Genomic DNA, 22,234 nt, shown 5'->3' on the forward strand with positions numbered 1-22,234 from the left:
GGTCAAAATAAATTTACTTATATATGCAAAATAATAAACGTAATTACCATTATTACGGAGGTTCCTTAATTATCTAACATACTTATAATTACGTATATAAAGTAAGAGATTAGACTCCAACTCTTTCATTTTCTTTCCGTGTCTCTTCTAAAATAAGAACATAATCAAGTGAACTGTAATGAGAGTTCACTGTTACTGGTTGTTGAATAAAAAGTCAAGTTGTACTTGGTGAGTTAACGGGATGAAAGGAAAATGCACCCGTTGCGTGTGTGTATATATATATATATATATATATATATGGCACGTGCAAGTACGGGACCAATATTCACATTTTTAAGCGGTGAGCTTTTTGGTATTTTGTATATGATAAAGCCTAACAGTATTATAATTGCTGAAAATACAATTGAATCAAGACACAAAATTTTTGTATTACAAATAATTTATCTTATAATCAACAGAGAATATCGACCAATCATGTAATGGATCTAGAATTAGAAAAAGAAGAAAAAACAAAGGTATTGTATGCGACTAATGAAGTCTTGACAAATGAATGATGTGGCATGCGTAGCTAAACCCATGATTCATCACTCTCAGTTAACATTTGTTGTTGATGCTATATAAAATAGGAAAAAGGTTGTTTCAGTATCTTGTTACTCCTACTTAATAATTTCAGTGAATGAGAGACAAATATAGAAGGCTTTTAAGTTGAAATGAATCAAATTACAAATTCAACCAAAGAACACATAAAAAGATAGTCTACACAAAACAACTAATAGAGGAACTTATCGAGTGTATGTTATATATGTAGAGGAGTTTGAATCTCAATATGTGTTAGTGTTATTAATAAGTTGGATGCTTAAAATTAGGGGTATCAAATTAACGGGTTGGACTGCATTTATGCATGTCAAAATAAATTTACTTATATATGCAAAATAATAAACGTAATTACCATTATTACGGAGGTTCCTTAATTATCTAACATACTTATAATTATGTATATAAAGTAAGAGATTAGACTCCAACTTTTTCATTTTCTTTCCGTGTCTCTTCTAAAACAAGAACATAATCAAGTGAACTGTAATGAGAGTTCACTGTTACTGGTTGTTGAATAAAAAGTCAAGTTGTACTTGGTGAGTTGACAGGATGAAAGGAAAATGCACCCGTTGCGTGTATATATATACACACATACACACACTCTCTCTCTAATTTCTTGAAAGTAACAGCATCGGAAGCACGACCCATCTAATTAAGGCTAGGAGCACATTACCGGCAGAAGGGACGAGACGACCTGTGCACACCTAGGGCGGATCGACCGGCCCATCCCAATTTCCAACTACGAACTTTTTAACTGCTACAACTTAAATATATGTTATTGGAGCTGGAATTACCGCGGCTGCTAGCACCATACTTGCCCTCCAATGGATCCTCGTTAAGGGATTTAGATTGTACTCATTCCAATTACCAGACTCAGAGCCTGGTATTGTTATTTATTGTCCCTACCTCCCCGTGTCAGGATTGGGTAATTTGCGCGCCCGCTGCCTTCCTTGGATGTGTTAGCCGTTTTTCATGCCCTCTCTGGAATCGAACCCTAATTTTCCGTCACCCATCACCACCATGGTATGCCACTATCCTACCATCGAAAGATGATATGGCAGAAATTTAAATGATGCGTCGCCGGCGCGATGGTCGTGCGATCAGTCGAGTTATCATGAATCATTGCAGCAACAGGCAGAGCGCGCGTTGACATTTATCTAATAAATTTATCCCTTCCAGAAGTCAGGGTTTGTTGCACGTATTAGCTCTAGAATTACTACGTTTATCCGAGTAGTAGATACCATCAAACAAAATAAAATTGATTTAATGAGCCATTCACAATTTTACAGTCCGAATTTGTTCATACTTATATATGCATGGCTTAATCTTTGAAAGTAGCATATGACTACTGGCAGGATCAACCAGGTAGTATTCCTCATTGATGTCGGCGTCGCCTGAGTATGGCCAACCCAAAGGGCACGACCAACTCCAAGACGAGCTCGACCGTCATACATAAGGAGCATTCTTTGGACAAATAGGAGCCAATGAAGACCTCATGCCCATTGTGTTTACCGAATTCGAAACTTCGAGCATACTAGTCATGGACCAAGTCATCGCACGACAACGCAAGGACGCTGTGGGACACAACTGCAGCTTTTGGTTCACCCCGCATGTGGAGCACAAGGGGAAAAAGGCAACCAACTGTACATGATAATGCCTGGGCATTAGGTATGCAACACAGAAAACCGACACCGAACAAGCCTAATTTGCGTTTGTGCCATGACTGAGATGGCATGCGAAATATGACGTCCATGCTCAAGCAGGGATCCAACCTAGCCACACAAGCCGAACACCACTTATGGGCCATACATACACTTGCCTCGCCGATTCGCACCAGCAATAGCCCCAACACGCGGTGCGCAGCTATGTGTTGTTGCAAGTGCCGACATTGCAAAGTCAAGACAAGCCCGCTATAGAAGTGAAGAAGTTGCCACAAGTTTAAAGGCACATACAAACTATATATCTATCTTTAGTCTTGTACTTTGGATTAAAATCGCTCCTTATAATCAAACTAAATTTATCTACACCGAAAATAAGTTTTTTTATAATTAATTTGGATTGAGTCTTGTTGCAAAAGATTGAAAATCTCTTTTGGAGTTTATATATCAATTGTGAGAGAGTTTGGTAAATATATTATTGGTTTTAATTGGAATTTCAGATTGAAACTCGAAGAGGAGAAAGAACATTTTGTTGTATGTATGTTATTTGTATGTCCAATGTATTACTGGACATACAGGGATATACATGAAATATACAAAATATGTACTAATGACATACAACATAACTGCACATTATATGCAAATTGTATGTTTTGGCCGAATTGTATACAATGAAAAATGTAAGTTGTAACGTCGATGCATTTCTTTTTCCATAAAATGTGATAGGAAATGATGGCTTAAATCTTCAAAATCGATAAAGTGATCCTGGAAAAGCTTACTATCTCAAGCAACAATCATATTGAAAACGTTGAATTAACCAGTGTAGCTGAAAAGAGAAGCATAATAACAAGTCTCACTTTCAATGCCAAAAGATAAAAGTGTATTAGAAAGCATCGTTTCATGGATACCTCACTATTAAGGGAGTTTCACTGCCTTCCCTTTTCAGGCCAAATGATACTCAAGAAATGGTTGGAAGCACGGATATCCAGACAATCAGGGAGGCTTTCAAGTTTCTCACAGTTCCTGATTTCTAAGCTGCAAAGTATAGGCATGGCCGTATTTTTCACCTCAAATATCTCCAGGAAGCACAAATTCAAGAGTTCTAAACGTTTGAGCTTAGGGAAACCTGAATCAGAGAAGATGATTTTCTTCGCAATATAAGCATCATCAGACAGGACAAGCACCCCTAAATTAGGAAGCTTTTCCAAGGTTGGCATGGAACTTTCATTGAGATGAGATTTATTGAGAACTAACTGAGTAAAACTTGGCGAGATTTCATCAGATGATGGTAGGCGGCCAATATGTCCCTTAAAACGCAAGATGCGAGCAGCTTGACACTGAAACAATTCTCTAAGAACTGAATGCCTTTCCTCCGCGTAGCAATCAAAATCAATGACATCAACGGTGGAATGCAGAAAGTTGCTTAATGTTGTTTTCATGTAATTGGTGATTGACACCAAATCGTCAAAATCTCCTTCCACCTTTGCTCCCAAATACCGGAGTTTAAGAAGCTTAAAGATATCGTCAGCTTTGCACAACCTCGTATTGAAGTTTTCGAGTGTTGCAAGTTCAGTCAAGCTATTGAGTCCCAGTTTTTTACCATTTTGAGTTACAAACTTTAGTGGAAGATATAAATGGTTCAGCCTCCTCATGTTCCCTAGGACGTTTGGAATTTTTATTTCAATTAATTCTTTCACTCTCAAATCAAGAACTTGCATGTAGGACAACTTGCTAATAGAAGATGGCAACTCCTCTAGGACACATCCTTTGAAGCTCAGATACCTCAAGAGTTCAAGATTAAATATACCTGTTGGTAGTTTCTGGCCTCGAAAATCAATCCCATTGAAATCAAGAATTCTGAGTACTCTGAACTCCTCGAGGTTAAGCATTTCATTCGGCCAGATAAATTCATTTTCTATTTGCTGCATGTTTCCAAGAACCACTCGAAGACTCCGAATAATTTTAGCAACTTTAGGCTCAATATCAACTCTATGATTGCCCAGATATATCACAAGTCGACGTGGCTCATCAATTGATGAGAGCGAATAGTCCTTTTCTCTTAAATCTATGATTTTGAGAAAACGTTTTTGTTCACAATTTGAAACACAGAAGTTTTCTATTCCTTGAACAATGCAGCAAGCTTTGAATTTCTTAGTAGTGGGAACTTCCTCTGCTTGCACCTTTACTATGCCCTTAAGTGTCAATTCTCTGAGATATCGCTCTGTCATTTCCATCGTGCTCTCCCCTCTAGCGCTTTCTCCAGTTGATAATAAGCCTTCAATCATCCACAAATGGGACAGCTTCTCGGGATCTATCTCTTGATCTTCCAGGAAATGACCCAAGTACACAAAGCATGGTTTCAAGTGGTCTGGTAACTCATTATAAACTGTACAACAGAATTCAGACAATAGAAAAAATCTCAATTACATGAAAATCACTTGTAATGTCTGTCTTCCTATTTTCGTAACAGAATGAGTTTAATGTTTCATGCACTGACATATACACTTATTTTTACACCACCAGAATTATCAAAATGTCATAAAGAGTGGTGGTTGATAGAGCTGAATATTTTTCCATATATACCTGCCAAGAGATCTCAAGACCAACATGCGTTCTCTTTTTTTCCGAGAGTCAAACAAATTATTTTTTGATCGTAAACTTTTCATATGTCTTTTAAATATTTTAAATTATTAATTGTTACGACTTATAGTACTTTTTACGTAGTTCCCAAATATATAAAATTTATCTCGAAAAACTAAAATCCTCTATGTTTAAATGCATGATCAAAATTAAGAAGTTTGAATCTCGTAAAAGAAAAGTATCACACAAATTGGGACAGATGGAGTAGATATTAACATACACGAAGTTAAGCTTGCGGCAGTGGTAACAGCTTGAAGTTATAAGTATAGATTTGCTTCATCTGTTTCTTGAGGGGAAGATGAAGAAGCTGGCAGGTAGAGTAGCAGGAGCAAATAAACTTATTCCTACAACTATATATTGATTAATTGCCTTGCTGGAAAAATGTGTACAGCTCGTACTTTCTTGTAAGAGTCAGAAAGTATTAAGGATATTAATCTAGAAAAGTAAACTGAAGACAGAAAGCAATGTGTAAGACTTTAACTTAATACTTGTATCCAGAATAACTGAAAGTCATCATTATGGAGTAGTATATTATTGTAAGCAATGCCAAAAAGTTTCAAAAGAAATAACATAACAGGAATACTTATATCTAAGATAGGTGAACCAATAATTTTGTGCTAGCTCACAAGAAGTTTTTATCTTTAATGTAGAATAAGAACAAACCAGCTTAGTATTCTGCTATTACTTGAGAATTCAAGACCAAAGAATAATATTCATGTATGTTAAAGTGTGTTGAATGGATAATTGGGATTGAACTGAATATAGATGGGATCGATGGTGCTGGTGTTCGCGACGGTGTGTTAGTTGTTGCCTCGACGTTGTTCCTTTGTCCCAATGCGGGGTCAAAGGTGGAAGCGCCCCTTGTGGGGTATGGAGGCAGAGCAGCCGAAAACGTAAAGGAATTTCAAATGAAATAAGACCGTGATTGCAGCAAATCAAAGGGTGGTCTGTGGATGCAGTTGCTTCATCCCTAAAAATCCTGCTTGTTGGACGCAGTGGCGGAGCCATCTTATAGAAAGGCATGTGCGGGAAAAATAGACTGTGTAGGCAGGTAAAAAAAATTATATGTATATATATTATGTATTAATTCCCCTTAATTTTCTGGTATGTTTACTTTTATATAATTTAACCTCTTAACGGAAATTCTGGCTCCGCCACTAGTTGGACGGGCACGTGGAGATTTTGAGGCAGTGAGCTTAGCTAGATAAAATATAGATCACCGGAAACTAAGTAATAATTTTCAAAAAAAATAAAATAAAAGACTTGTATGATCATACCAAATATCGTATACATTAAATTAAAGGTAAGGGTAATTTGAAACAAGTTTGGACTAGGAAAAATAACAGACCTGTATCCGCCCGGGGAGGGAGAGCCTCCCTAAACAAAGCCTCCTCGTTCAAGGGCGTCATTGTATGCACAAACTCGTTTCTACATATGTATTCCGCTACATATCCTACCCGGGTGGTTACCAGTACAATGCTACGTTTGTCTAATTTTGGAAATGTTTTACACACGGTTTCCCAAGCTTCTATTGACCGTATATCATCCAGGACAATTAGGGTCCTCTGAGATTTAAGTCTTTCCTCTATTCGTTCAAGCAGTTGTTCTTCGGAGCTGTAAAACATGTGCTTCATCCACCCATGACAAGAAACAAGTACTTGTCTAAGTATGTCTCTGATTTCAAACTTTTCGGAAACATTAACCCAGATGCGAGTGTTAAACTCCTTAGTAACGATTGGGTCCTCGTATAGTATTCTTTTAGCAAGAGTAGTCTTGCCCGAGCCAACAGCTCCACATATTGGGATGACGGGGACCCCAATTTGGGAGGATGACTCAGGGATGTTGGACCCTGTTCCAGATAATATAACTTGACGCACTCGCTTTTGGTCTTCTTTAAGCCCAAATAGACTGCTGTACACAGCACGAGAGCTTCTCGTCGGACCTTGATTTTCGAAGCTATCTGCTACAGGAACTGCTTCTTCGATTTCCTTGATGATGCTCGCAATATCAGATTTGATCTTCCGGAGAGCGAAAGGAATCAAAGCGTATCTCATACATATAATTTTGATACCGTTAAATATCTCTATGTTTGATAAGCTTCTTCTTGATCTTCAAAAAAACACGATAAGTTTCAATAACATCCTCGATTTGATAATCAAGCTCTTCAATTTTCCTTACTCTGTCATCGTGTTGTGTTTTCCCTTTCAACCAAACTTGCATCCGCTTTAGCTCTCCTAGTATGGCATATAAATGTCCGCTAGCTGATCGATTCAACGGTGCAGTTTCTTGATCTGCCAACACTAAACTCTGAAGCCTTTCCGCGGCTAACCGGAGCACTAGCTCCGACATCGTGGTCAACTCTTGGTTCAGTTCAGTTCATGATTCTACTTGCTGGCTGCTCATAAATTAAGTACTAGCTCCATTTCTTTGTTAATTGTCCTTTTTAGTCTATTTTAAAATAAATAATATATTTTTAAATTTAGAAATAAATTTAGTAATTCTTCTCGCAGTATCACCCTCCGCTGGCATGTGCATTAACTAAAGACAAAAGCCCATGTCTAGATTAACAACGAAAGGAAGAAAAAGAAATCGAAAAAAGAAAAAGAAAATGCGGTTCACTTATTAGTTGACCAAATCGAGAGCTACTACGGTGTGTTTGGTGTGGAGATATTTTCTACTTTTCTCGGTTTGGTTTGCTTATATATTGGAGAAAATATTTCACTCATCTTTTTCTAATTTCAAAAAAATAACTTCGCTACAAAGGAGTGCAAAAATATTTTCTGAAACTTTCTAATTGATGGTTTAAATCCTCCCCACGCACACCCACTTCTACCCAATCCCTGCCCCCCCCCCCCCCCCCCACACACACACACATGCGCACTCCCGCCCTTGCCCACCTCTATTGTCCAAGAAATCTAAGCTAGTAAAGAACTAAATATTCTTTCTCTAGAAAAATACTCTTCCAACGGTGGCATGATTACTATCACGGGCCGACTCCTCCAAACTGTAAGCGGCACTCAAATAGCTCGTGAGGCGCCTATAGTCCCACCTGACTACAAGCCATCCTTCTCTTATTCTAGGTTTTCTAGCACGATCACGTGGTCGAAGCTTGCCTCAAAGGTTAAGCTTCTCATGTGCTGCCCGTTCACTACTAAAAATGTCAAAATTCCGACTGAAAATTTTTGAGTTAAAAAAGAGGTCGGAAATTTGCAACCGTTTCAATCGGAAATAGCCAAAAAAAATAATTTTTTTCTTAATATATTTCGACCTTGTACCGACAATTTTGGTCGCTAATTTTGCCGCAAAAGCGGGAATTAAATTTGGACCGATTCAATCGGTCAATAAAAGTTAAAATTTCGGAGTTTGACTAGATTTAGGTTTTCGATTGACTCGATCGGAAAAAAAATAAAATAAAAAACTATTTTTTTTAATATTCCGACCGATATGGTCGAAAAATGTTGTGAATACCAAAGCCTGACTTGTCAGTGCTTTAACCGACCAAATCGATCAGAAACATTTTTTAAAATTATATATTATTTTATGTTTCCGACCGAATAGGTCGAAAATGGTTTTTAAAAAAAACCCTCCTCGTCTCTCTTCTATTCTCTTCCTCTCTTTCTTCTTTTTCCTCCTCTCATTTTTTCTCCGCCCCGTTGAAAAATTTGAGCTTCTCCACACTTCCACCATCCCCCTTCTCCAAGGTATAACTCTTTCTCCTCCTCTCTTCTTCTTCTTCTTCTTCTTCTTCTTCTTCTTCTTCTTCTTCTCTCTCGTGCCGCGGAACCCTAACTATTTTCTTGTAGCGGCCAGCATCTCCAGAAGCTTTTAGTTGTAGCGGCCCCTACCATCTTCACCTCATCCAGCCGTAGATTTCTTCATAGCAAGGTTAGATTTAATTTTTTGAAAATTGTTCTATGGCTTAATTGCTAGGAAAATTAGTTGAATTGTTAGACATTAGTTGGTAAATTATTAAATTATTCTTGTAGATTAGTCAATTTGTTTTGCATAATTGTTATTATATATCCTAAATATTTGAATTCCTTTTACTTGTTATATTAAACAATTATGCTATTTATATTAAATGCCTTAATTTTTATATGATTTCTTAATTTTTATATGTTGAAATAGTTTAAATATTTGTTAATTACGACTATTCCTTTTGTTTGATAACAACGAAGCCCAGTGGGTAAACTTATAAAATGTGATGTAGCTAGTATAATTTTAAAAATAGTGAGTAAACATCTGAAATGGTTGTAAAATTAAAGTTTATTAAATATAATAAATTTATTAGTTTGAAATTGAATTAATTTTAAGGTTTCTTGAATATAATGTTTAACTCTAATTGTTGCCATTTAGTTTACTAATGAATTTGGATAAATGCAAAAACTTTTTTAGATTACAGTATAAGATGGATAAATATTATATTACCCTAAAATATATAATTAAACTATTTAGATAAGTAACCTTTGAAGAATATAATAAAATTTATTAGTTAGTGTAAATAACATAGATATATTTCAAGTTCTAATTCTCTTCTATGTGTAGATGAAATTTGGGTATCGTAGATGGATGTATGATAGGAAACATCCAAATCGTACGGGGTTGCGAGATGAAGTTATAGAAGGAGTTGCTAGCTTTATTGCTAAGGCAAAGACACTTGATGATTTCCTTATCGAAAGGACGATTAGGTGCCCCTGTGTGAAATGCAAGTGTCTTAAGTTATTGGGCCCCGATATTGTTAATATTCATTTATATAAGAAGGGGTTTATGGAAAATTATTATATTTGGATTTTTCATGAGGAGAGTCATGCTAGTGTAGATGATGTTCATTTTCAGAACTCTTTTGGTGGGGAAGAAGATAGTCCCATAGCAGAGAATATTAATATTAAAAGTTCTAGATTTAATAAAATGATGAGGGATGCTTTTGAGATGTTCCCTAGTGCTCAATCTGAACCAAATGATAAGGCTAGGAGATTCTTCAAACAGTTAGAGGAAGCTAGTTGTCTGCTTTATAAAGGCACATTGCATTCCAAGTTGTTTGTTGTAGTTAGATTATTAAGTATTAAATCAGATAATTCTATTTCTCAAACGGGCATGGATTCTATCATTGGCCTTATGAATGAATTTAATCCCACCAAGATTGACTTTCCCAAAGATTTTTATATGACAAAGAAATTGATTTCCAAGTTGGGTCTTTCATCGGAGAGGATTGATAGTTGTGAGAAATGTTGCATGTTATTCTATAAGGATGATGCAACTTTAGAAAATTATAAATTTTGTAACCATCCGCATTACAAAGAAGTCATAAGTGCTAAACAAAACAAGGTTCCAGTGAAGGCGATGCACTACTTACCCATTATACCAAGGTTAAAGAGGTTGTATGCATCAATGAGTTCTGCTCCTCATGTGACATGGCATTATGAATATAGAAGGCCAGTTGGTGTGCTATGTCATCCGTCAGATGGAGAAGCATAGAAGCATTTTGATAGGGTGTTCCCAGACTTTGTCGGTGAACCAAAAAATATTAGGTTGGGATTATGTGCTGATGGATTCATTCCATTTGCAGTGTCTGTTGCATCATATTCATGTTGGCCAGTGTTTGTTACGCCGTATAATTTGCCGCCTGAATTATGTATGACAAGTCAATATTTATCTCTAACTTGTATTGTTCCTGGTCCACGCAATCCAAAAATATTAATATATACATGCATCCCCTAATTGATGAGTTGAAGTTATTGTAACATCAATGTGTGGAAACTTATGATGTATTAACTAAGCAAAACTCCAGACTCTATGCTGCTTTGATATGGACTATAAATAATTTTTCTATTTATGGAATGATGTCTGGGTGATCAATTGACGGAAAGTTAGGTTGCCCGACTTGTATGGAAGACACAAAGGCATTCACTTTGAAATATGAAGGCAAGAACACATGGTTTGACTTTCATTGCCGCTTCTTGCCAATGGATCATGAGGTTAGGAGAAATACTAGTGCATTTATGAATAACAAAACTAATTTTGAGGAGCCACCGCATGTCTTATCGCCTCAAGAGATTTGGAATAGAGTTAGGAATTTACTTAAGATAACAAAGTATCCATTGCCTAATAAGATACCGTGATATGGTGTAACACACAACTTGATAAAACAAAACATATTTTGGGAGTTACCTTAGTGAAAGCACAATCTTCTTCGGCATAATCTTGATGTCATGCATATAGAGAAGAATATTTTTGATAACTTATTTAATATTGTGATGAATGTAAGCAACAAGACAAAGGATAACTTGAAGGTTATGATGGATTTGAAAGAATACTGTAGGCGAGCTGAGTTGTACTTGACATACTTGAACAACAAGATTCAGAAGCCTAATGTCAGTTACACATTCACTTTGGATGGGAGAAGAGAGATTTATTATTGGGTTAATAATTTGAGGATGCCTGATGGGTATGCATCAAACTTATCTAGGTGTGATGACATGAAATAAGGGAAGTTGACGTTTATGAAAAGTCACGATTGTCACATTTTCATGGAATCTTTGATGCCTATTGCATCCAATGCTTTACCTGATAGAATATGGAAGCCCATCACAGAGATATGCTTATTTTTCAAGGAGTTGTTCTCTAACACATACAGGGCGGAGAACCTAGCTTACATGGATTGTAACATTCGCTTAACGTTAAACAAGTTGGAAAAAGTTTTCCCACTAGGTGTTTTCGATGTCATGGAACATCTTCCAATTAACATTGCGCAAGAGGTACTACTAAGAGGGCCAATTCAATGTACATGGATATTTACCTTCGAGAGGTAATTATCTTTAATCAATTATCCTTATATGTTTTAGTTAAACATTATTTCATCTTAAAATCGTGCTATGTAGGATGATTGAAAAATGTAAGCGGACCGTAAAAAATAGATTAAGGATTGAGGGATCGATATGTCAGGCATATCTGGCTAGAGAAACTTCTTATTTCTGTTTATATTATTTTGAACATGATGTACCTTGTTTAATAAATAGACCTGATCGGCATGATGATGGTGGCAATACCGATCCATTGGCACCACCCTTTTTCATATTCAATCAACCTGGAAAAGACGGCCAAAACGTAGTCCAACACGATGTTTGATTGAGATGGAGCTAAAGTTAGCTACAACACATGTTCTACTAAATTATCCCGAAGTCCAACCTTATTATACGTAAGTGTACATTTATATTGTCGACTTACATTCAAGGTCAATTATCAATCATTTTAACTAATGAAAGTGTCACGGCCCAAAATTCCATCATAGGCGTCGTGATGGCATGTAGTCTCTAAGACTACGTAAGCCGATTATAATTACAATTCAATCCAATTTTTTTAAAAACATATAATTAAATACTAGTTTCAATACCAACAACGGAAATAATTACAAACAACCTCCCAAGACTGTTAATACTAAGTCACGAACTCTAACTGAATACATGAAATGATCTCAAAGATCGAATACTCAATACTGTTTGATTAATAATTAACAGTACAATAAAAATGGAAAGACTCCAAGGGACTGTGATGACCAATAAGCTCTACCTTGAATCCTTGCGATCACACTCTAACTCTGGCCGAGTACTATATCTCCAATACTTGGCTCTGCACAAAAATGTGCAGAAGTGTAGTATGAGTACACCACAGTCGATACCCAGTAAGTATCAAGACTAACCTCAGTGGAGTAGTGATGAGGTACAGTCAAAACACTCAGTAGTCTAATAACTTGTGCAATATAGTATACAAAAATAATAGAAAATAAATAACAATGATGGCAACAATAATCAACCAGTGATATACACAGCACGACAACAAGAACACTATAATATTGCTCAACAAATAATGAATATAAGTACAACCAATTAATCAAGTCCTTCAAATATAAATCTTTCGCCTATATGTTTTTCAAATAATAATATCCGGGATATAATACTTTTCAATAAATATATTTCGAATATACTCCCTTAAAATAAATATCTTTCAAATATAATTCTTTCAAATAAATCTCTTTCAAATATAATTCCTTCAAATAAATATCTTCTCAATATAAATCTTTCAAATAAATCTCTTTCAAATATAATAAAATACGGGTCTTAACTCACTTTCATATTTTCACGGCACCTCGTGCCAATTTCTCTATCACAACCGCACAAACAACTCACGTGCCAATATCATCATCATTTACTCACGACACCTCGTGCCCATATTTTCATATCACAACTGCACGGACAATTCACGTGCCAATATCATCATTATTTACTCACGACACCTTGTGCCCACATTTTATTTCATAATCCGCCTGGCAATAGCCGCAAGCTCCCAATTTCATCATAGATCAAACTATTATCAAGTTTACCTAAATAACAAGAGAAATTGCACAAGATACAAAAATAAACGCAAGAAAAATCACAACATCATATGAAAATTACCAATACAATAACCCCACATCATCATATAAAAATTACCAACACAATAACTCCATATTATCACATATCATCCCTAACAATAGCCACTCTTATCTTTCCTATAACCATCCTTATCACTCCTATAATAGCCTCCCTTATCCCTCCGTCCTGACAATATCAATAGCCACCCTTATCACTCCGTCCAAACAATATCCCAACACACATAACCACAGTGAAATGCCACCCTTATACCCACATAATATCAACAATGAAATGACACCCATATATCCTCATAATAATAACTCAAATCACATAACAATTTACACGGAATATTATCACGACAACATAACATAATCAATTCCTATCACAATTTTCTCAATGACCACAACCAATTCCAATTATATAGTAAAATCAATAAATTTCTCAAAAATAGCCCAAGGCTCCACACAACGTATATAAAACTTCAAAACAATCAACCGAGATGGAAAATACTCCGTATAGGGCAACACCTTTATTAATCCAAATTCTTGATAATTATATTAACGCCTCAGTTTAAACTTATTTAATTCATTATTTGCATATGAAAAATTCATAATATAATTATTTTCAGAAAATATAAATCAACAAACACACGGAATTCAAATAAAAATTCAAGTGACAATTACACCAAATTATGATATAAAAACAAATTCGACAACAAGGGTTGAGGTACTGCAAATAGAGGATTTAATAAATGCCAACAATTATCCATTTTACTACATAAAATGCCTAAGAGTTTAAACCAATAAAATTTGCACATATAAGCCCGAGTATGTACTCGTCATCTCACGTACACGACTTTTCAAATTTCACAAAAGGCACATAAGACTCGATGCCTAAGGGGTGATTCCCTCACTCAAGGATAGGCAAGATACTTACCTTTTTGAAGTTATGGCGATATTCCAAAATCGCCTTCTTTCTTGAATTGACCTTCGGACAGCTCAAATCTATCCAAATTAATTGTATAACTTCATTAAAATTCATCGTAAATAATTTCGGATAATAAAACGTCGACTTAAAATTTTATTGTAAAAAGTCAACCAAAAGTCAACGCGGGGCTCACCTCTCGGAACCCGGCAAAATTGTTGCGCAATCTGAGCACCCATTCCGATACGAGTTCAACCTTACCAATTTTATCGAATTCCAATAATAAATCGTCCTCCAAATCTTGAATTTTTGTTTTTGAAAAGTTTTACAAAAATTCCAATTTCCTCCATTAAAACTCGAATTAAACGATGAATATAACCACAGATTCATGAAATATAATTACTTTCGGATATAGAACACTTACCACAGTCGAAGTCGTGAAGAAATCCTCAAAATCGCCCAAAAACTGAGCTCCAAAAATCCCAATCGAAAATGAAGAAATGACAAAATTTCAATCCTTAAGTTTCTGCCCAGGTTCGCATTTGCGAATGAACAGTAACCTCCCATGAATAGTGTTCATAATTGCGATGAACAGTGTTAGCAATTGTGGATGAACAGTGTTCGCAATTGCGAATGAATAGTGCCACACCAGAAATCAGCAAAACCCAAATTTCTCCGAAATGATCTAAAACCACCCCGAAACTAATCTAGAATCTTCCGGACACAAACCATATATGAATTTCAATCATAAAACACGCTACGGACCTGATCGTGTACTCAAAACACTGAAAAAAGATCGTATTGACCTGATATTGACCATGGTCAAACTCTCAAATTTCTTAACGTTACTAATCTCTTAACCAATGATCCAAAACTACACCCAAGCCCCTCAGGACCCCGTCAAATCATACCAACAAGTCCCAAAACATGATACAAACTTAGTCGAGGCTTCAAATCACATCAAACAATGCCGAAACTACGAATCGCGCCTCGAATCGAATTATGAGTTATGAAATTTCCAAATTCTATAATTTGCACTGAAACGTATTAAATCAATCTGGAATGACTTCAAATTTTGCACACGAGTCTTTAATAATATAATGGAGTTGTTCCAATTTTTTGAATCGAATTTTGACCTCGTTAGCAAAGATTCAACCTTCGGTCGAACTCTCCAAAAACCTTCTATTTTTCCAACTTTCACCATAATGCGTTGAATTGTCCCACAGACTTCCAAATCCAAATCCGGACACATGCTAGGTCCGAAATCGCCATACGAAGCTCTTGACATCATCAAAAATCCATTCTTAAAAGTCAAACTCTAGTCAACTATTTTCATTTTAAGCTTCAAAATAAGAATTGTTCTTTTAATTAAATTCTGAATCTTTCGAAAACCAATCTCGACCACACACGTGGGTCATAATACATATTGTGAAGCTGCTCGAGACCTTAAATCGCTGAAGGGGACGTTAATTCTCAAAATGACAAGTTGGGTCGTTATATTTTCCCCCTCTGAAACACACGTTCATCCTCGAACGTGCCAGGAATCTTTCTGAGGACTTTAAATTACTAAGTGCATTATTGCACACATACTCACGGGTGATTCTAAGTCACCGTAAATCTAACAAGGGCCCGACAACACCGTCTCAGTAGATATTGTTTCTTTTATCCATACTTATAAGCTTTAAAGCCAATTCCTTACTCTCCAATCAATTTCAAATGCCTGATTTTTCATATTAACACACCGTGTTAGTCTCCACTGGCTGTAGCAAATTTCGTGTTCACACACACATCATACATATTCCCATAACCACATCTCTGGTCATAATAGTTGTTTATAATTAATTCCAACATCCTCAATTAATATCATATTAACCAAAAATCTCATTTAAAATTTTCGCAGCACTGACAGCAACATGCGAGGCATGAAGACCTCTTAATTATTTATCCGAATTAACGAGTCGCATTTAATGCCACTTGGGCACTTACCTTATAGGCTAAAACTCAATATTTACAGCACGAATATGGTTAAATGTGCACAGAAACACATACAAGAAGTATCGAATAAGCCTAACGGGCATGACTCCCTATTAATATTATAGTACAAATTTAAATTTCATAAAGGGAGAAATTAAACTCAATTTATTTTCCACAAGGATCTCGTCCTTATGTAACTTCCACCGCGGCTTGTAGCCCATTTTAAATATTTCATATCATATAAAAATGCGAGGATCTGGTCTTCAACTCTGTATCACAAGTATTTTGCATATTGTGCCAACTGAAATCTTTAATTTCCTTTATTTATTCTTTTTAATGAATTTCGTAAACAATTTCCACAACACATAATGAACCCCAATACCAATAGGGCATATAATTCATAAAATTGAGATCAATTATTCCGAAATCACATCAAAACCCACTGTAGTGAGTAATATAAAGTCACTTTTGGACTTATAGCCCTCAGTAGTGTACAAAATAAAAATGATAGACACGGGATAACATCCAAATCTCCCAAATAGGAATAAACATATAAGTGGCTCACAAAATTACGAAGCTTATCCATAAGCGGAGCATAATAGGAGGACTCGCCTCAATATTCAGAACTGGATCAAATTAAGGAAAAATATCTTTTTATAACAAATTGGGATCATACCAGTAATGGCACCATCTGGTGTAGTGGCATCAGCCACACCATAACAAATATATCAACGGGCTAGGCCTCCCCCTCTAGGGAGCCCTCTACCCGCCTGTCCTCCACCTCTAACTGGCTGTGCACGTGGAATATTAACTGGAATAAAGCATGTAGCCTGAATGTTTTGACGAAATTTGCCTCTCCCAAGTCTGGTACACAATCTCTCATGATGTGCCTAATATCGCCACACTCATAACAACCCTTCTGAGGTCGTGACTGCTCGTACTGAGTCTGTGCTGGATAACTGAAATAACCATTGTAAGAATCTCGTGTCGGTGGTGTACTATAAGAACTTACCGGAGCACCCCGAGTAACCTGAAGTGCGGACTGAGCTGGCCGAGTGCTCGAGCCTCCGCCATAATGGGTCATAGCTGAAGAGTGAAATCCACTGAACCCTTCAGAGCTTCGAGACCTTTTGGCCTCCTTTGACTCCCTTTCCTCACCTAGAACACTCTCAATCCTCCTCGCAGTCTCCACTACTTGTTGAAATGGAGTATCAATTTGCATCTCTCGAGCCATGCATATTTTAAGATCATAATCGAGCCCCTCAATGAATCTGCAGACCCGCTCTCTGACTGTAGGAACCAAGATAGGTGCATGACGGGCTAATTCACTGAACCTGATAGCATATTCTGACACTGTCATAGTACCCTGATACAACTATTCAAACTCTATGCGCCATGCATCTCGTAGGGTCTAGGGAACAAACGTTTTCAATAACATTTCCGAAAATTGAGCCCAAGTTGGTGGTGTTGCATCGGCTGGTCTACCTTCTTCATAGATTTGCCACAACTGATACGCTGCACCTGACAGCTAAAATATAGTAAAGGCAACTCCGCTCACTTCTACTATACCCATAGTGCGGAGAATACAGTAACACTTTTCTAGAAATCCTTGGGAATTCTTTGTAGCTGTGCCACTGAAAGTAGGGGGACTATACCTCTTAAACCTCTCAAGTCTATTTTGTTCTTCTTCTGATGCCTCTGGCCTGACCTCAGGCTGAAGCGGAATAACAGGCTATACCGGTACTACACCCGGAACCTGATCAATATGAACTTGTTGCTATGGAGTACGGGCAGTAGGAGTCTGAGTTACTCCCCCAATCTGTGAAATATTTGGTGCAACAGAGATCAATCCCGCCCGAGTTAATGTACCAAACATATTCAAGAACTGTGCTAAAGTCTCCTGAAGTCCGGGGGTAACAACACGTGCTTCTGGTACCTGTCCCCCAATTGGAGCTACTGGCGGCTCCTCAACTGCTGCTCTAACAGGTGCTCTAGTCGCGACACGTGCCCTTCATCGGCCCCGGCCTATTGCAGCCCTAGCAGTATGTGCGGATGCCTGCTCAGCTAACCCGGTAGCACGTATCCTCACCATCTATGAGAGAATAGAGATACAAAGGCTCAAATTCCACAATCAACAAATCTGCACGATAGGAATAAAAGAAGTGGAAATTTCCTAACAGTTCTGTAGCCTCTCGAAGATAAGTACAGACATCTCCGTACTAATCTGGAAGACTCAACTAGACTTGTAGAACCTATGTGTAATGGACCGATCGGTTGATTTTCTTTTTAGAACCCCGTTCCCCTAAATAAGACTTCCCATACATGCTTTTACTGTTTTATGACTTGCGGGGATGGTTAGTTCGGGATTTGGAAGGGTTCAGGTTGAAATCGGAACATTTGGTTCCTTAAGGTTGGCATAAAAGGCCAAGTTTGACTTTGGTTAACATTTTGAGTAAACGAGCTCGTAATCGGGATTTGGCAGTTCCAATAGGTTCGTATGATGATTTTGGACTTGGGCGTATGTTCAGATCGGTTTTTGGATGAATTGGGAGCGTTTCAGCACCTAATATTGAAAGTGGGTTCTTGAAGGTTTTAATAGTTCTTTAAATTTGGTTTGGAGTGGGTTTTGGTGATATCGAGGTCCAAATGGAATTTCGAGACCAAGAATAGTTTCGTAATATCATTTGAGACTTGCACGCAAAGTTTGGTGTCATTCCGAGTAGTTTAAGTACATTTCAGCACATTAGAATTAAATTGAAGAACTTGAAGTTCTTAAGTTTGATTCAATTGGTATTGGGGTGCGATTCTTAGTTTTAATGTTGTTTAGGGTGTCCCGAGAGATTGAGTGAGTCCGTTTTATGATTCCAAACTTTTTGGTATGTTCGGGCGGGGCCCCGGGGGTCAATCGGACGAGGCTCAGACTAAGTTAGAAGTTGGGAGTAGCTACTGAAGCTCCAGCTCTGTCATAACCGCCCCTGCGCTTGGCCAGCCGCAGGTGCAAGCTCGCAGGTGTGAGCCTTGATCCGCAGAAGCGGAAATGCGAAGGAAGCCTGGCATCACAGGTGCGGAGGAATTTACGCACTTGCGTGACCGCAGGTGCAGGCATTGTTGTCGCAAGAGCGGAAAGGGCTTGCAGATGCAGCTCCTAGTGTCCGCAGATGTGAAGCCTGACCAGGCGTGGAAAAGGCGCACCTGTGAAGGTCTTGCCGTAGGTGCGGGATAGCATTTGCGGCCCTATGATCGCAAGTGTGGAAACCACTGGAGGCAGTGAGCCTTATTTATTATAGGTTAAGGCCATTTTTATCACATTTTTCTCCCACTCATCGGCGATTTGAGAGCTTCTAAGGAGGGGATTGTGACCTAGCTTTGTGAGGTAAGTAATTTCTATTAAATATGAGTTTAGTACATATATTATGGGTTGATTTCCACATGAAAATTGGTAGAAATCATGGGTTTAGCTGAAAAACCTAGGGCTAAATAAAAAAAAAGAAGAGATTTTACCACGAAAATGATCATGAAACTTAGTGAAAATCATATATTATGTTCCTAAGGTTATGGGTAACAACTTTCTTCAAACATTTTCGGAATACGGGCGTGTGGGCCCGGGGGTGAATTTTAGGAATCTTACAATTTGGATTGGGTAATCACTTTAATAGTGGAGATATGAACTTTTGAGCATAGATTGATCGATTTATATAATATTTGGCTAGTTCCGAGTCGCTTGGCATTAAATTTGGAGGTTTTAGCGCATTCTTGAATTGAGAAGTAAGATTTGAGATGAGGTAAGTCTCTTTTCTAACCTTGTAAGAGGGAACTTACCTTATAGGTGAACTTAATTAATATGTGTTGTTAATTGCAGGGGCTACGTACGCACGATGTGACGAGAGTCCGTACGTAGCTACTATTCCTATTTATGTCCGGGTAGTGTTAGGTTTACACCATGCTTGTGGACACCGTTATTTGATTATATTTGTTAACTGTATCAAATGGAACTAAGTCGAGGATTTTTAAGGATTTAAAAGCTTCATGCCGAATTGTCTTTATTTTGCAAAGAATCAAGAAAGGGTTATGACTTATTGATAAATTTATATTTGATCGCATCGCATGTATTATTTGCGAGCAGGGTAATAGATGCATCTATGGTTTGCGTCGTTCGACCCTCGGCAGTGCATAATTTACATTTATGTTGGATCGGGCCGAACATCCTCGGTGGTATTCGTGTGTGATAATAGAACATGAAGTTCCTTTCATATTTGGTACAAAGTCATTGTTTTGTGTGATCATATGTTTTAAAGGAATGAAGTGATTTAAGCTCTTAAATATGGTGAAAACTTGTTCAGTTATTTCTTGTTCTGAGTCTTATTGTTGTATATTATGCTTAGTTAGAATTTCATATTATCATGTTATTGGCCCTAGTAAGTGTCGGAGTCGACCCCTCGTCACTACTTCTTTGAGGTTAGACTAGATACTTACTAGGTAAATATTATTTATGTACTCACGCTACACTTCTGTACTTAAATGTACAGGATATGAGGCAGGTGCATCTGGTTACCAGTCTGTAACGCAGTTTTGATCCCCCTCTCGAGACTTCACGGTGAGCTGCCTTCCGAGCCGTTCTACAGCAGCTGGAGTCTCTCTTATGCTTTATTTTTCTGTCTATTTCCTTTCAGACAGTAGTCTAGTACTCTTTTGTATATTCTACTAGATTGCCCACATACTTGTGATACCAGGTCTTGGTACACACACTAGTAGAATTATGATTTTGGATTTGTTTACATGATTACGATTAGTACTTGTTTGTTTCCTTTTAATTATGTCACGTTTGCAAATTTCTAAATCTTTTTAAAAAATGAGGAAATGTTATCCACCTAGTAATTTATTTAAATGGGAAACAATTAGTTTGATCAGTGTTGGCTTGCCCAACAATGGTGTTGGGCGCTATCACGGCCTATGATGGAATTGGTTGGTCACAACATGGTATCAGAGCACTAGGTTCACGTAGGTCTCACAAGTTATGGGCAGACCTAGTAGAGTCTTGCGGATCAGTGCGGAGACGTCCGTACTTATCTTCGAGAGGCTATAGGGTGTTAGGAAACTACTCTTTATTCATCTCCTATCGTGCAATTGATGGTGTACTAAGTTCCTTTTCCTCATTCTCTCACAGATGGTGAGGACGTGTACGACGGACGTTCGAGACCCGGGAAGAGCTGCTTCTCCCGTTGCTAGAGGCCGAGGCAGAGGCCGGGGGAGGGCACCGACCCGAGGTGGGGGACGAGGGTGTCCCAGAGCTGCCCTAGTAGCACCACCAGCAGATACAGTGGAGGATCCCATCATTGAGGAGCAGGGTGAGGTGCCTGTCGCAGAGCCAACCCCGGTAGATTTCAAGTCAGCACCGGGCTTTCAGGAGGTCATAGGTTGTATGCTGCGGTTTATGGACACCATGACTCAGGCTGTTTATTTCTAGCAGACCCAGCCACATCTCAGGCGGGAGGGGGAGAATAGACCCCTACTGCTCAGGCTCCTGGGCACGCAGCTGCAGTATACCAGACTCCGGATACACTACCTGTGGGTGGAGCCCAGCCAGTTGCCACAGCTGCACCAGAGCCTAGACCAGCTGCAGACAGCGATCCGTAGAATCTATTGGACAGATGGACTAGGCTACACCCTCCTACCTTCGGGGGCGAGCGGAATGAGGATCCTCAGGACTTTATTGACCGGTGCAGGTACAGACTGCACAACATGATGATATTGGAGTCCCATGGGGTAGATTTCACTACTTTCCAGTTGGAGGGCAAGGCCCGTAGATGGCGGCAGTCTTACCTTCTTGGCAGACCAGCGAGTTCTCCTCCCATGACTTCGGACCAGTTTACACAACTTCTCTTGGATATATATATATATTCCACCCTCTCAGAGGGAAGAGTTGCGAGGTCAGTTCGATCAGCTCGAGCAGGGTCAGATGTTAGCGACCCATTATGAGGCGAGATTCTCTGAGTTGTCTCGCCATGCACTTATGATACTTCCTGCCGATGCAGAGAG

The 22,234-nt window shown here is 38.0% G+C and overlaps 1 protein-coding gene and 1 long non-coding RNA gene across 2 annotated transcripts; one reads left to right on the forward strand and one right to left on the reverse strand.

Annotated features, from left to right (window-relative positions):
* Positions 1-3,031: 3,031 nt before the first annotated feature.
* Positions 3,032-7,331, reverse strand: LOC104110195 (disease resistance RPP8-like protein 3). Its single transcript, XM_009619641.4, has 2 exons — positions 6,241-7,331; positions 3,032-4,638 (listed from the first exon to the last, which is right to left on the reverse strand). Exons 1-2 carry the CDS (start codon positions 6,944-6,946, stop codon positions 3,179-3,181), a joined length of 2,166 nt encoding a protein of 721 aa, XP_009617936.3. The 5' UTR covers positions 6,947-7,331; the 3' UTR covers positions 3,032-3,178.
* A 435-nt stretch (positions 7,332-7,766) lies between these two features.
* Positions 7,767-21,027, forward strand: LOC117280039 (uncharacterized). The gene is made up of 2 exons (XR_004510500.2): positions 7,767-8,777; positions 20,725-21,027. It is a non-coding gene; the product is annotated as an uncharacterized lncRNA (long non-coding RNA).
* The last annotated feature ends 1,207 nt before the right edge of the window (positions 21,028-22,234 follow it).

Source organism: Nicotiana tomentosiformis, chromosome 9 (assembly GCF_000390325.3).
Source record: "Nicotiana tomentosiformis chromosome 9, ASM39032v3, whole genome shotgun sequence".
In the NCBI taxonomy this organism is placed as follows: Eukaryota; Viridiplantae; Streptophyta; class Magnoliopsida; order Solanales; family Solanaceae; genus Nicotiana; species Nicotiana tomentosiformis.

Coding starts and splice junctions, on each gene's coding strand:
- LOC104110195 (XM_009619641.4), bottom strand. CDS start 6,946: ATGAGATACGCTTTGATTCCTTTCGCTCTCCGGAAGATCAAATCTGAT. Junction 4,639..6,240: donor CCCTCCCCGGGCGGATACAG/GTCTGTTATTTT, acceptor TCTGTTGTACAG/TTTATAATGAGTTACCAGAC.